The sequence below is a fragment of the Lemur catta genome, chromosome 1, assembly GCF_020740605.2.
Source record: "Lemur catta isolate mLemCat1 chromosome 1, mLemCat1.pri, whole genome shotgun sequence".
In the NCBI taxonomy this organism is placed as follows: Eukaryota; Metazoa; Chordata; class Mammalia; order Primates; family Lemuridae; genus Lemur; species Lemur catta.
The window spans coordinates 84,314,400-84,329,246 of record NC_059128.1 but is presented as its reverse complement, the minus strand read 5'-3'; the positions used below and the strand labels follow the sequence as shown (position 1 = coordinate 84,329,246).

The 14,847-nt window shown below is 37.9% G+C and overlaps 1 protein-coding gene and 1 long non-coding RNA gene across 2 annotated transcripts in view; one reads left to right on the top strand and one right to left on the bottom strand.

Annotated features, from left to right (window-relative positions):
• Positions 1–4,916: 4,916 nt before the first annotated feature.
• LOC123622769 lies at positions 4,917–7,459 on the bottom strand. The gene is made up of 3 exons (XR_006729629.1): positions 7,435–7,459; positions 5,158–5,303; positions 4,917–5,049 (listed from the first exon to the last, which is right to left on the bottom strand). It is a non-coding gene; the product is annotated as an uncharacterized LOC123622769 (long non-coding RNA).
• A 160-nt stretch (positions 7,460–7,619) lies between these two features.
• The window catches only part of LOC123622762 (RNA polymerase-associated protein LEO1), a 33,142-nt gene continuing 25,914 nt past the window's right edge, over positions 7,620–14,847 (top strand). The window contains exon 1 of the mRNA XM_045529342.1: positions 7,620–7,740. Within this exon, the coding sequence (XP_045385298.1) occupies positions 7,683–7,740 (58 nt within the window). The 5' untranslated portion in view covers positions 7,620–7,682. The remainder of the gene's footprint in view (positions 7,741–14,847) is intronic.

The following is a 14,847-nucleotide window of genomic DNA, read 5'->3' as shown; positions in this document are numbered from 1 at the left end:
CTTGGTAATCTTCTGTAGGTGCGATGAAATATACTGAGGGCCAGATACAGCCTGCTTATCAGGGGTCCCACCAACGGTGAGATGGTATCTCTGCATTTATGCTGTGTTCTCACATGATTCTAAAACAACCAGTTGAATAAGGAAAACCACTGGAGAGAATTAATCAAAGTAGTTTAACTATGAAGTGAAATTTTTAGTTTTGTGTTTTAGCTGACTCTGTTTTAGTGGTTCCTTTTTATTTGTAAAAAAAATATTGATTGGCAGGAGAGTCTAAATTTCCTTTTTCCTCTGTCTCTGGTTATATTGTTGGGACGTTTTCGCATTTCTGTTGTAATATTGCCCCATGTCAGTACTATTTTATTGTGTGCTTAAAAATTTTTTCCATCCTCCTCTTTTGTGGATATTTCCTCCTTTCTCTTTGTCTCTGTGATCTATTTTTCCTTCTTTTCTCTCCTTCCTATACTTCTCATTTTTAGTTTCTTCGGTATCCTCTCTGCATATCACTTTTCTTGTTCGGCTTTCTCTACTAACACCCTCCCCCTTCCCCCGTAGCTCCCCATACCACCACCCCCTGCTCGGTTCTTTGTTCCTTCTAATTCCTCCCCCCAGCGGTTGTTCCTGCTCTTGTGCTGAGTACACTGACCTCATCCTGCCTGCTGCATAGGTCTTTTAAGGACATAGCTCCCTGGTAACCCTTAAGCTTCAGGAAGGAGTCTAAATACTACCTTTTCAAGGAAGCCCATCCCTAAATCCAACCCTATATTTAAGGGGAAAGGTTTCAAAAGGACAGCCTTTGCTTCCGTCCTAAGAAATGGTTCCTGACTCATTACCTTTCTTATGTGTTTTGGGTTGTTTTTTTTTTCCTTCACGTAAGTCTGAATTTCCACAGGAAATGTACTGGAACCTTTTCCAAGCTCATATTTGCTTGTCCAAACTCTCATTTGCATAGGGAACAATTATTTACTAGTGCTTTGGAGTTGACACTTGAATCTCATAAAAGTGAGTTAGATTAATGGTGGTGGAAGAAAGATTTGGGAAAAGAGTTTGCTATCATTTTGGAAAACAGTTTAAATTTAATTATGGGAAGTACGTTTTTTGTCTTTTTCTGAATATCCTGGAAGCTCTTCCATGAGGTGATCAGCTTACATTCAAATAGCTTTTATAATTCCGACTGGGTAAACAGGGCTGCTGCACAAAAATAAATTATTTGAGGCAACTAATATGATTCCCAGTTTATAATGTATTATGCATTTCCCACATGGATTACAAAAATAACATGGACTTTGATTAGCCCAGGAACCCCAGATTTACTCATCCTTCAGACTCTGAAGACCTTGTAGAATCATAAATACCATAGTCATAGAATCCTAAATACCAAATTAGGATGAAAAATATAGTTGAATAAAGGATATACTACCTTAAGGAAGCTTTTTTTCCTGCTTCTTCTACAATTAATACATGTCCATTGTAGAAAATCTAGAAAACATAGAAAAGAAAAAAATAAAATCTCGGCATCCAGAGTTAACTAAGCACTACTGACATTTTGGTATCTATATTTTCCTACCTCTAAATTTAATTTTAATTTTGGATATAGTCACTTGGTCCAGAATTCAAAAGGTACGTAAGGTACATAGTGAAAAACGAATGTTCTCTCCTCCCTTATATTGTAGTTCCCTAGCTCCTCTCTGTGGAGGCAACCACTGTTTCCAGCTTCTAATGTAGTCTTCCAGAAATGCGTTTCCATTTACATGCTACACACACACTTAAATTTTAATAGTAGCTTTATATACGTACCAATCATAATGTTTTTTCCTCCTTACACATGTATTTTGAACATAAAATATTCCTTATTAAAATTATGATTGTATGTGTGTGTGATGTTTCAAAAGTCAAATAGTACTACTAAATAATATTCAGTGTTGTTTATTATGACTAAGTAAGTCTTATTAGCTGTGTGACTTAGGGCAACACTCCTTAGCTTCTCTGTACTTCCTTCAAATTCCTGACATATAAAACAGGAATATAATAGAATGTATCTCATGGGGTTGTTGTGAAAATTGAGTAAGTTAGTTCTGGTCCACAATCTCTTATTCACAATTCTGAAATCCAAAAAGCTCTGAAATTGAAAGTTCTTTCATAATTCCTCTGGTGGCAAATGCTGACCCAAACTGACCTAAAGCTATTTAAAGTTTGTTTATCCCTCTTAGTTTGAATTTTCATACATTTTACTATAGAAGTTTCATTTTGATTATAGGATGCTTGTCAGATCCAACTTGGTGTGGTAAGTAATAATGAGTTTAGGCACTGAGTTACCTTTCTAAAATCTGGGAAAAAATCTGAATTTTAAAACACATATGGCCCCAAGGGTTTTAAATGGTAAGGTGCTATGGACCTGTATATGAAAAGCCCTTAAAACAGTGCGTGGCACAATTTATTATTATGTGCTACCTGTTATTATCATCTGAGCCACATATGCACTGTATATACATTCATTTTGGTTATCTTGGAGTTAATAATTATCTTGGTTTTCTGTTTGCTTGGTTTTAATGTGTCAGTTAAAACTTTTTAATGTACCAATTACTGAAAAATATCCTTTTAAAATATTCAAACACAGATGTAAATATATAAAACTGAAAGTATATATATTTTATTATGTCTCACCCTCCATGGAAATGCAACCTTCTGAGAACAGACACTTGGTCTATTTTGTTTATTTTATCTCCAGGACCTAGAATAGTTTCTGGTACAGAGATGGCACTCAAATCTTTATTGGATCAGTGGATGTAGCAAGTATTTTATCACTTTGTTTCCTTCTCAGCCTGTTCTCTCTTGGAAACTTCTTTTTTTTTTTTTTTTTTTTGAGACAGAGTCTCACTCTGTTGCCCAGGCTAGAGTGAGTGCCGTGGCATCGGCCTAGCTCACAGCAACCTCAAACTCCTGGGCTCAAGCGATCCTACTGCCTCAGCCTCCCGAGTAGCTGGGACTACAGGCATGTGCCACCATGCCCGGCTAACTTTTTCTATATATATTTTAGTTGTCCAGATAATTTCTTTCTATTTTTAGTAGAGATGGGGTCTCGCTCTTGCTCAGGCTGGTCTCAAACTCCTGACCTCGAGCGATCCACCCACCTGGGCCTCCCGGAGTGCTACGATTACAGGTGTGAGCCACCGCGCCCAGCCTCTCTTGGAAACTTCTGTCCTTTTGCTCCAATCTGGATCTGCAGCCCTCTGGACCTGCAGGCCCAACTATCATCCTAGTAATTCCTTTTGTCTTTTTTCACTGTTGGGTTTCCTGCCTCCAAAGTTTTTCTCTTCTTTGGTGTAGACCCTCATTTTGGTGGACCACAATTCATAGACTGAAAAATATTTGAGGAACTCTTCCAATTGCTCTGTCTGCATAAAAAACTACCTCAAAACTTAGTGTATTATGCCACTACACCCATTTATTATCTCCTGGTTTCTCTGAGGCAGAATTGAGGAAAGGCTCATCTGGGCACTTGTGGCTTGGGGTCTCCCATTAAGGTTGCACTCACATAGAAGCTAGAGCTGGAACTGTAAGTCTACAGCAGACGGGAGTTGGACTGGCATCTCTCTGTGTAGTTTCAGGGCCTCTCTATTTGATGTGGCCTCGTTTGGGCTTCTTGACAGCACCAAGCATGGCATAGTTGCACTGCATATGTAGAGGCTGGTTTCCCTCGAATATCATTGGTCTTCCCTTGTACTTAATGATAGTTTGGTGGCTGTAGAATTCTAGGATGGATTATTTTCCTTCAGGATTTTGAAAGCAGTTCTCTATGGTTTTCTAGCTTTCCAAATTGTTGAGAAGTCTGATGCCATTTTAATTCCAGAGTCTTCATATGTCAGCTGATTTTTTTCTCTAGAAAATTTTAGAATGTTCATTTTATCCCCAGTGTTCTGAAACTTCATGTGAAGCAGGGAATAGATTTAATAAGCTAGTCAAAGTCCTGCTTGGTTGAATTTTAAGTTCTGCTCAACATTATGCCTCAATAATTGGGTTCCTTCCCATTATTTTATTAATCTAGCTTGAATCATCCTAAGAAACTTTTCCTGACTAACCCCTGCCCATATTGGTCATTTTCTGGCTTTCAATTCTTTAGCACCTGTACATAGTTTATAATTAACTTCTAAAACTGAAATTCTTCAGATGTTTTAGAATATTTGCTTCATTTCCCCTGAACTCTTCTATATGAAGAAATCATGTTTGCTACTCTTTTTATATCCCTATAGCACCACTGCAGGAACCTACTTCAGTAAGGAATCTAAGAAAGGCAGACTGTGAGTGAATACTCTGTGCCTTCCAAGAAATGAGGAGTCTGATTGTTTACTTAATGCTATAGAGAGAAACTGCAGGGTTGCTCTCTTCCTCTCTTTAGGTCAGATGAACCAGTTTCCTGGTTCATCCTAAAGGCCAACTCCTTCCACAAAATACCCAGAAAAGCCACATGATCCTCCTGTGGAGTGGCAGTTTACTATAAATGGAGTGGATTTTCAGTTAATATATTCTATTTAATCAAGCTGTTGTTTTTCCTCTAAGTCTTTAAGATGTTATGCAAACCTATTCCTGTTTTGTGATTTGGTGTAAGTGTGTAGTTTATAAATTTTTAAGGTTTTTTTGTTACTTTGTAAAAATGTTTATAATGATATATTAGTTGTGTTGTGTTATGTAATCAATCTACTTGAGTCTTTGTTCTTTGACCGTGTATATTGTAGTGTCGAGGATCTATCTTCACCTTAAGAAGGCAGAACGTGGGACAAGAGACAACCAGGAAACAAAAAAAGTAAAGCTACCCTGGAGTTGTTTTATTTTTATTTATTTTTTTACTTTTTTTGAGACAAGGTCTTACTCTGTTGCCTGGGTTAGAGTACAATGGTGTGATTGATCATAGCTCTCTGCAACCTCAAACTCCTGGGCTCAAGTGATCCTTCTGCCTTGGCCTCTCAAAGTGCTAGGATTACAGGTGTAAGCCATTGGGCCTGGCCTGGAGTTGTTTTATTTAATCACACACTTAATAGATAAAATTCTCCATTCCTGGGAACAAATGAAGAGATTATCTTTACATCCAAAGCTGATTTCAACTTTAGTTATTTGGATAATAATTAAAAACAAAAAACAAAGTTGAATTAGTCAAATACAAACCAAATAGGATGTAATTCTTCACATCTGGGAGTAAATGAAGTTGTATTAGCATTCCAAACTTCAATCCAGGTGATAACCTCAGTTGAGAGGTTACTGGAAAATGGTTGTGATTGATTCAGCTGAAGTCCAATCTCATGTATTATATTCTATACGAAGAAAGACAATGAGTAGGTCCTGAGACAAAAAGTAGGTAAAAATAAATAAATAATTAAAAGAAAAATAAAAAAAAGACAATGAGTAGAAAAGCAATGGTCAGCATAAAGTATAGCAAAAATGAAAACAAAAAACCTATCAGAGAGCCAGAAGTTATTTGTTTTACACTATTTATATGGGAAAAACACATTCATTTTGCTAATCAGGGATATTGGCATGGTGATTCAGCAGGCCATGTTGTAATTCAATTTGTTAAGATTTAATCAATGTACTTTTAAAGGATAGTACTCTACATGAAAATGAAACTGAATCACCATCAAATAGAGTACTTGTTTTTCCAGTATTCCAGATAGTTTTAAGATGATCTATGCACTACTCTTACATCATCCATTTTATACTCTACAGCTCTAGGACTGATGATTACCGTTCCCAGTCCACCTCCTTTTGTTTTTTTTAAGAGACGACGTCTTGTTCTCTTGCCCCCGCTAGAGTGCTGTGACAGGATCGTAGCCTATGGCAACCTCAAACTCCTGGGCTCAAGCATCTTTCTGCCTTGGTCTCCCAAAGTGCTGGGATTAAAGGCGTCAGCCACTGCACCCAGCCTGCACCTCTTAATACTTGCCTATTTGAACCCTATCAAGCACTCTTATTTGCAACAAAAATATATCTCATAATCTCCATGCTAAAAATTCATTGCTGCTTGTCTAAGACCAAAACTCTCATAATGGCCTAATTAGGTAATAATTTAATACAGGATTTATATTTTTAAAAACTAAAATTTAACTAAGTTTCCCTAATGAGACCTGACTGTAACTTATGCAAATCACTTCATTTCTTTGATCCCCTGTAAAGTAAGGGGGTTTACCTAGCAGTGCCATTTACGAAAATTCTTTTACTGTCTGACTTTATAATGTTCAACTGTAGCAATATTTCCCAGCAAAATCAAACTTTTCTTGCAAAACAAAAAAGCCAGTGGAGTCCTCTGAATAGTGTTTTTCTAGCTGCAGGTTGCAATCCATTAGTAAATCATGAAATCAGTTTAGTGGATTGCATTGCCTGCTGGCATTTTTAAAAACCAAAACTGAAATAGAATAAAACAGAAGAGAACAGAGCATCTCAGAATGCATCTTAGTAGTAAGGGAAATAATGTTTTTGAAATATTTGTTTCAATTTTATACATAAAGTACGTAAACATAAAATGTACATAAAGTCGGGTAGGATGTGTCTTATTCCATTTTCTACACCTATTACAGAACACTGCAGACTGGGTAATTAACCAGATAAGTTTATTTGGCTCACGGTTTTGGAGGCTGGAAAGTCCAAGACCATGGCACTCGCATCTGGTGAGGGTCACCCCATGGCCGAAGGCAGAAGTGAGCATGAGAGAGAGAAAATGGGGCCTGAACTCATCGAGGAGACCACTCCAGCAATAACCCATTACCATGATAACAGCATGAATTCATTAAGGGCAAAGCCCATGTCACCTCTTAATACTGTCACAATAGCAATTAAATTTCAGGAGTTTTGGAGGGGACATTCAAACCACAGCAGGACTGAAAATCTATGATGTTTGAGAAACCCTGCTCTAAAGCTGTGGTTGTCAACAAGTAGCTGGATGAAGACCTTTCAGGGGATCTAAGAGAGCCGACCTCTTCCAGTTACAAGTATGTCTATGTGAAATGAGATTTTCTTCTGTGCTTCAACCACATTTCTCAACAGACTGAACGGTAGAAGCAGCTTTGAGAATTTAGCTGTCTTCCTTTAAGCCAGATATTAAAGATATTTTCAATCCTGCAAAACAATTCCACTCTTCTAATTATTTTTTAAGAAACAATAGTCATTTAAAGATTAAAAAGAGCAATTTATGTTAACATGTTTATTATAAAATGAATTAGTATTTTTAAAATTTCTGCTTTAAATGGTGACTATCAATAGCTGTAACCCACATAAATAAAAGGTTTTTGGAGCCTTCAACAATTTTTTAAAGAGGGTCAAGGGTTTCTGAGATCAAACAATTAGAGACCAGCTGCTCAGCATGAAACAAAGAGCTCCAGGCCTGACTCGTGATAGGTTCAATTCAGCCTGGGGGCCCTCACCGGAGATCACCAAGCCCCGCCCACTCACCCTGCACTCAAAAGGCGGGAAGCTCCGCCCCGGGTGAGAAGTCTGGCGTGTAGGAACAGACATTGACGAAGGGCGGGTCCTGTCCGCCCAGAGGAAGTAGCAGAGTATGGGTTCATCCGGCAAGCAAAAACTAGGTCACAGAAGGAAAGGAGTCTCTTAAGCGAGTCTTTGCGACACTGTCGCGTCTCGTTGGTTTCGTGCCGTAAAAGCAGGCTCGGAGCTACTCTCTGCAGCGGACGTGAGCGGCAATGGCGGATATGGAGGATCTCTTCGGGAGCTACGCTGACAGCGATGCTGAGCGGAAAGGTGGGATTAGTTGGGCATCGGAGGAGTGATGGATGTCGAGGCTTCAGCTTTGGAAGCCGGACAGCTGTGGAGGTTCCGGCGCCGCGGGCAAGGGATGGTGTTTCCTCCCTTCCTGCCTGAGCGCCCCCTGCACTCCCGGCGGTGGCACTCTCCCCCGGCGGGCGGGGACGGTGAGACCAACACAGAGACGGTGCCTCGAGGTTCTGGGTGTCGGTGGAGCATGAGGTTCCTGGGAGCGGAGGGGGCGCGGGGCAGGGGTGGAGATGCGAGCGAGCCTGCGCAGTCCGGGCAGGAACCCTGGGGTCTTGCTCTGCTCTACCTTGCACTGGACAGCGCAGAGTAAGGGCTGTTTGTGAATGAATGGAAATGAGGTGTTCAGGAATATGGGGATGGGGTGGACGAATTTACAGAGGGTCTCAGAATGCCCACTTGAATGAAACCAGAGCATGGCGTGATGGGGAGCTTGAGATGTCTGAAAGAGGAGTCTGGGACGGATACTGGGATGGGGCTACACATAGGCGTTACGCACTGGAGAGAATGTGTCCTCTGAGAGCTTGTGCAGAAACTCCAGAATTTCTTGAGTCTGCGATGTTAGATTAGGGAGCGTATGCCGTCTGTGTTTGTAGAGGAAGGATGAAGGATTTGTTGATGAAGGCGATCTTCCTGCCTCAGCTTCCAGAGTGGCTGGGACTACAGGTGCTTGAAATGTGAATAGGAGTTATTTGAAGTGAGAAGGGACCCAAAACCAAGTTCAAAATTCTTGCAACACTTCTTTATGCAAAATTCTTGCAACCAAGTAGTGTGTGTATCTATCTATTTATCTATCTATCTGTATTTTCCTTGGCAAAGTGCATTGTTGTGGTTCTTTTTTTTCCCCCTGCATTTTCTCCAACTCCAGTTTATTCATAATTTATAGAGTATAGTGAAGGGAGCACTAGGTGGAGGTACAGAGAACTAAATTCTGATGTGAGGGCTCTGCTGGGATGGGTATCTGGGAGGCTGTTCTAATTAGGATAAGTGTGGAGGTAAAGAGCCCTGTATACTAACTCTTGTTCTACTACCTTTGCTAATGTTTTCATTTTCCCCTCGTTTTTACTTGTCTATATCCCATTCACCCTTTAAGACACAGTTCTATGTGAACTCTCCCATGACTCATTTCCCTGAAGTTGTTCATTCATTCTGTAAGTGTTTATTGATCCCCTATCATGTTCTAGTTACCTTGCTAGGTATTGGGGATATAATGATGAAAAAATAGTCACCGCGCCCCCACAGCTCACATCCATGCTTAATGCATATTTGTTAAATAATTGGATGAGTAGAAGCAATAGTTTCTTTTGCAAGATGTACCCTGCAGTGGCTTCCCATTGCACATTCATTGTGTGGCGAAGTGATGTATGGAGATGGTTGCTTCTCTGGGCTTCATGTTTACTTTCTTATAAGTCCATAGCAGCTCTCTTCCATCTTATCGTTAGATAAAAGTACTCTCTATGATTTACTTCCAATTCTGATATGCTATCCTTGAAGGTTGTTGTTGGTCCTGGAGGTAGTGTGGATGTGACAGGGTAATTTATTATGTATGCTTAGCATATTTCATTATTTCCCTAGTCTGCAAAAGTTGTGAAAAATAACTCCATTTGCCAAGTTTCTTATCATAACAATGTGTAGAACCTCAACATATGCCCAGTGTGTGTCTTTCATGTAAAAATGACAGTTCTTTTTAAATTTCTTTCAGCAATGTTTTGTAGTTTTCATTGTGTAAGTCTTGCTCTTCCTGAGTTAAATTTATTCCTAAGTATTTTATTCTTTTTAATACTATTGCAAGTGGAATTGTTTTCTTAATTTCTTTTCTTTTTTTTTTTTTTTGAGACAGAGTCTCACTCGTTAGCAGGGGCTGGAGTGCAACGGCATTATCATAGCTCACTGTAACCTCAATCTCCTGGGCTCAAGCTATGCTCCTGCCTCAGCCTTCCTAGTAGCTGGGATTACAGGCACACACCACCACACCTGGCTAATGTTTTATTTTTTTGTAGAGACAGGGTGTCACTATTGCTAAGGCTGGTCTCTAACTCATGACCTCAAAGGCGATCCTCCCATCTTGGCCCCTCAAAGTTTTAGGATTACAGGTGTGAGCCACTGCTCCTGGCTTTCTTTTCTTAATTTCATTTGGGATTGTTCATTGCTAGTGTATAGAAATAAAACTGATTTTTTTATGTTGCTATTGTACCCAGCAACCTTGCTGAATGTATTAGCTGTAATAGTTTTTTGTGGATTCTTTAAGATTTTTTTACAGAAAAGATCATTTCATCTGAATAGAGATAGTTGTACTTCTTCCTTTCCAATTTGTATGCTATTTATTTTATTTTATTTCTTGCCTAATTGCCCTGGCTAAAACTTTCTGTACAGTGTTGAACAGGAGTGGTGAGAGTAGACGTCATTGTCTTGTTTTTGATCTTAGGAAGAAAGCAGCTAGCTTTCACCATAACATATGTTAGCTGTAGGTTTTTGTGAATTTTTTGTAGCTATCCTTTATCAGGTTGAGGAAGTTCTATTCCTGATATATCGAGTGGCTTTTTCATGAGAGGGTATTAGATTTTGTCAAAGGGTTTTTCTGCATTAAGATGATCACATGATTTTCTTTCTTTCTTTCTTTCTTTCTTTCCTTTCTTTCCTTTCTTTTCTTTTCTTTCTTTTTTTTACCACTAGCCTATCTTAACTGTCTTTCTGTCTTTCTGTCTTTTGAGACAGGGTCTCACTTTGTTGCCCAGGCTAGAGTACAGTGGTGCAGTCATAGCTCACTGCATCCTTGAACTCCTGGGCCCAAGCAATCTTCCTGCCTCACTCAGCCTCCCGAGTAGCTGGGACTATATGCCCAGTTAATTTTTCTAGTTTTTTTGTGGAGATGGGGTCTTGCTCTTGCTCAGGCTGGTTTCTGACTCTTGGCCTCAAGCAATCTTCCTGCCTCAGCCTCCCAAAGTGCTAGGATTACAGGTATGAGCCACCATGCCCAGCCTTGTATGTTCTTTTAATATGCTGTTAGGTTTGGTTTGCTAGTGTTTTTAAAAATGATTTTTGCATCTATATTCATGAGGGATATTGGTCTGTAGTTTTCTTATGATGTCTTGGTCTGGCTTTGGTATCAGGGTAATGGTGGCTTCATAGAATGAGTTAGGAAGTGTTCTCTTGCTGCAGTTTTTTGGCCGAGTTTGAGAAGGATAGGTGTTAATTCTTTTTTAAACATTTGATAGGATTTACCAGGGAAGCCATCTTGTACTGGGCTTTACTTTGTTGGAAGATTTCTCATTACTGAATCAAACTCTTGGTTTCTAGGTGTAGTCAGATTTTCTGTTTTATTTTCAGTCAGTTTTTATAGTTTGTGTTTCTAGGAATTAATCCATTTCATCTAAGTTATCTAATTTGTTGGCATACAGTTGTTTATAATATTCTCTTATAATTCTTATTATTTTTGTAAGGTTGGTAGTAATGTCTTCACTTCCATTCTTGCTTTTAGTAATTTGAATCTTCTCTTTTTTTCTTGGTCAGTCTAGCTAGAGGTTTATCAATTTCATTTACATTTTCAAAGAACAAACTTTTGGTTTCATTGGTTCTCTCCATTGCTTTTCCATTCTCTATTTCATTTATCTCTGCTCTGATCTTTATTATTTCCTTTCCTCTGCTTGTTTTGGGCTTAGTTTTCTTTTTCTGATTTCTTAAGGTGAAAGGTTAGGTTATTGATTTGAGATTTCTCTTTTTTAATGTATGTGTTTACAGTTATAAATTTCCCTTTAAGCACTGCTTTCACTGTAAGTATTGGTATGTTTTGTTTTTATTTTTATTCGTCTTAAAATATTTTCTAATTTCCCTTGTGATTTGAGTCCTTGGTTGTTTAAAAGTGTGTTAGTTCCCCCATATATGTTAATTTTTCTGATTTCCTTCTGTTATTGATTTCTAATTTTATTCCATTGTGGTCAGAGAACATACTTTATATGATTTCAGTGTTTTAAAACTTATTGTGACTTGTTTTGTTTCCTAACATGGTCTATCCTGTAGAATGTTCCATGTGCACTTGGGAAAAATGCATATTCTCCTCTTGTTGGATGGAGCGTGTTATTGATGCCTATTATATCTAGCTGGTTTATAGTGTTCAAGTAGTGACGTTCAAGTCCTCTGTTTCTTTATTAATATTTTATCTAGTTCTAGCCATTATTGAAGTCTCTAGCTATTACGTTGTACTATCTGTTTCTCCCCTCAATTCTGTCGGTTTTGTTTTTAGGTGCATATAGGTTTATAATTGTTATATCTTCATGATGGATTGACTCTTTTATCATTTTATAATGTCCTTCTTTGTCTCTTGTAACAATTTTTGTTTTAAAATCTATTTTGTCTGATATTAGTGTACCCACTATAGCACTCTTTTGGTTATTATTTACATGGAATATCTTTCTATGCTTTCTCTTTCAACCCATTTGTGTATATATTTGGTCCTAAAGTGAGTCTTTTGTAAACAGTGTATATCCATTTGGGTCATCTTTTTAATCCATTCTGCCAATTTCAGCCTTTAATTGGAGAGTTTAATCCATTTACATCTAAAGTAATACTGTTAAGAAAGGACTTCTGCCACTTTGCTTCTTGTTTTCTATTGTCAACCCTTCTTTTCCCCTCAATTCCTCCTTTTTCTAGTATAACTGTTTTGATTCCTTTCTTGAGTCTTTTCCTGTGTATTTTTTAGTTTTATTTCTTTATGGTTACCCTAGAGATTATAATTAACATCTTAATTTAACAATCTAGTTTGGATTAATAACACCTTAATTTGTTTATTATTTATTTGTTTGTTTACTTTTGAGACAGGGTCTAGCTCTGTTGCCCGGGCTAGAGTGCAGTAGTGTCATTGTAGGTCACTGCAACCTCAAACTCCAGGGATTAGGCAATCTTCCTGCCTTAGCCTCCTGAGTAGCTGTGCTACAGGCGTGTGCCTCCATGCCTGGCTAACTTTTTTATTTTTTGTAGAGATGAGGTCTCACTATTACCCAGCCTGGTCTTGAACCCCTGGGCTCAAGTGATCCTTGTGTCTTGGCCTCTGAAAGTGCTAGGATTGTAGGTGTGAGCCACAGTGCCTGGGCAATAGCACCTTAATTTACATAGTATACAAAGACTTTGTTCCTATATAGTTCCATTCTCTCTTGCCTTTATGTTGTTATTGTCACAAATTACATCTTTATACATTGTCTGCTCAATGACATAGATTGATAATATTGTTTTATGTAGTAATCTTTTAAATCTAGTTGAAAAGAGAAAAGGAGCTACAAACTAGAAATACATTAATATTGGCTTTTATAGTTATGTATTTAGTTATCTTTACTGATGCTATTTCTTCATGTGGATTCAAGTTATTGTTTATTGTTCTTTCATTTCAGCCTGAAGGACTCCCTGTAGCATATCTTGTAGGGAAGGTCTACTAGTAGCAAACTCTCAGTTTTTGTTTATCTGGGAATGTCTTAATTTTGACATTTTTGTTTTCATTGAGCAATTTACATAACGTAAAACTAACTATTTAAAGTGAACAATTCAGTGATACTTAGTACAATTACAGCATTGTACAACCATTACCTCTATCTCGTCACAAAGTATTTTCATCCCACTAAAGTAAAACCCTGAATGCCTTACTCACTTATTCCATATGTGTTCCTTCTCCCAACACTTGTCAACCACCAATCTGCTTTCTGTGTCTGGATTTACTTATTCTGGGAATTTCATATAAATGGAATTATGCAATGTGGCCTTTTGTGTCTGGCTTCTTTCACTTAGAATAATGTCTTCAAGTCATTGTAGCATGCATTAGTACTTCATTCATTTTTAATGACTTAATATTCCATGGTATGTATATATCCCAAATTTGTTAGTCCACTCATCTTGATGGACATTAGATTGTTTCCACCTTTTGGGTATTTGAATAGTGCTGCTATGAACATTTATGTACAAGTATTTGGGTGCCTGTTTTCAATTTTTGGGAGTATATATGTAGGAGTGGAATTGTAGAATCCTTTTTTAATTCTTTAACTTTTTGAGAGATGGCCAAACTATTTTCCACAGTGGCTGAACCATTTTACCTTACCACCAGCAATGTACAAGGGTTCCATTTCTCCACATCCTTGCCAATGCTTATTTTATGTTTTTATTTTTATTTTTTAAATATAGCCATCCTTGATGGCGTCAAGTGGTATGTCATGCTATCTCGTGATGGTTTCTATTTGCATTTCCCTAAAGGCTAATGAAGTTGAACATCTTTTCATGTACTTTTTGGCCATTGTGAAAGTGTTTGAAGAAATGTCTGTTCAAATGCTTTGTCCTTGATTGATTGCTTGATGGAGATGGGGTCTTGCTATGTTGCCTAGGTTGGTCTTAAAGTCCTGGGCTTAAGCAATCCTTCTGCCTCAGCCTCCTGAGTAGCTGGGATTACAGACATGTACCACTGTGCCTAGCCCTTTGTCCATTTTTTAAATTGAGTTATCTTATTTTTGTAAATGTTGTTTGTATATTCCAGATACTAGATACTTATCAGATGTATGATTTGGAAATATTTTTCTCTATTCTGTAGGTTGTTTATTCACTTTTTAAAAATTTTTATAAACTTATGGGGTATAAGTGTAATTTTGTTACCTAGATTGCATAGTGGTCAAATCAGGACTTTTAGGGTATCTGTCACCTGAATAATGTACATTGTACCCATTAAGTAATTTCCTCCACCTCCTCACCCTTCTGAGTCTCCATTGTCTTATCATTCCACTCTCTACATCCATGTGTTTTTTTTCACTTTCTTAATGTTTTTTGTTGCACAAGTTTTTCATTTTGAAGAAGTCTAATTTATCTATTTTTTCTTTTGTTTCTTATATCTCAGTTTTTGAAGCATAGTATTGCTGACTTTCTTGGTTGACAGTCCTTTTCTTTCAGCACTTTGAATATGTCACCTTATGGAAACCTTTTGGCTTTCATAGTTTCTAATAAGAAATCAGCTATTATCCTTATTGAGGATCCCTTGTATGGGATGAATTGCTCCTCTTTAGTGGCTTTTGGGATTCCTTGTTTGTCTTTGGCAATTTGGTAGTGATGTGC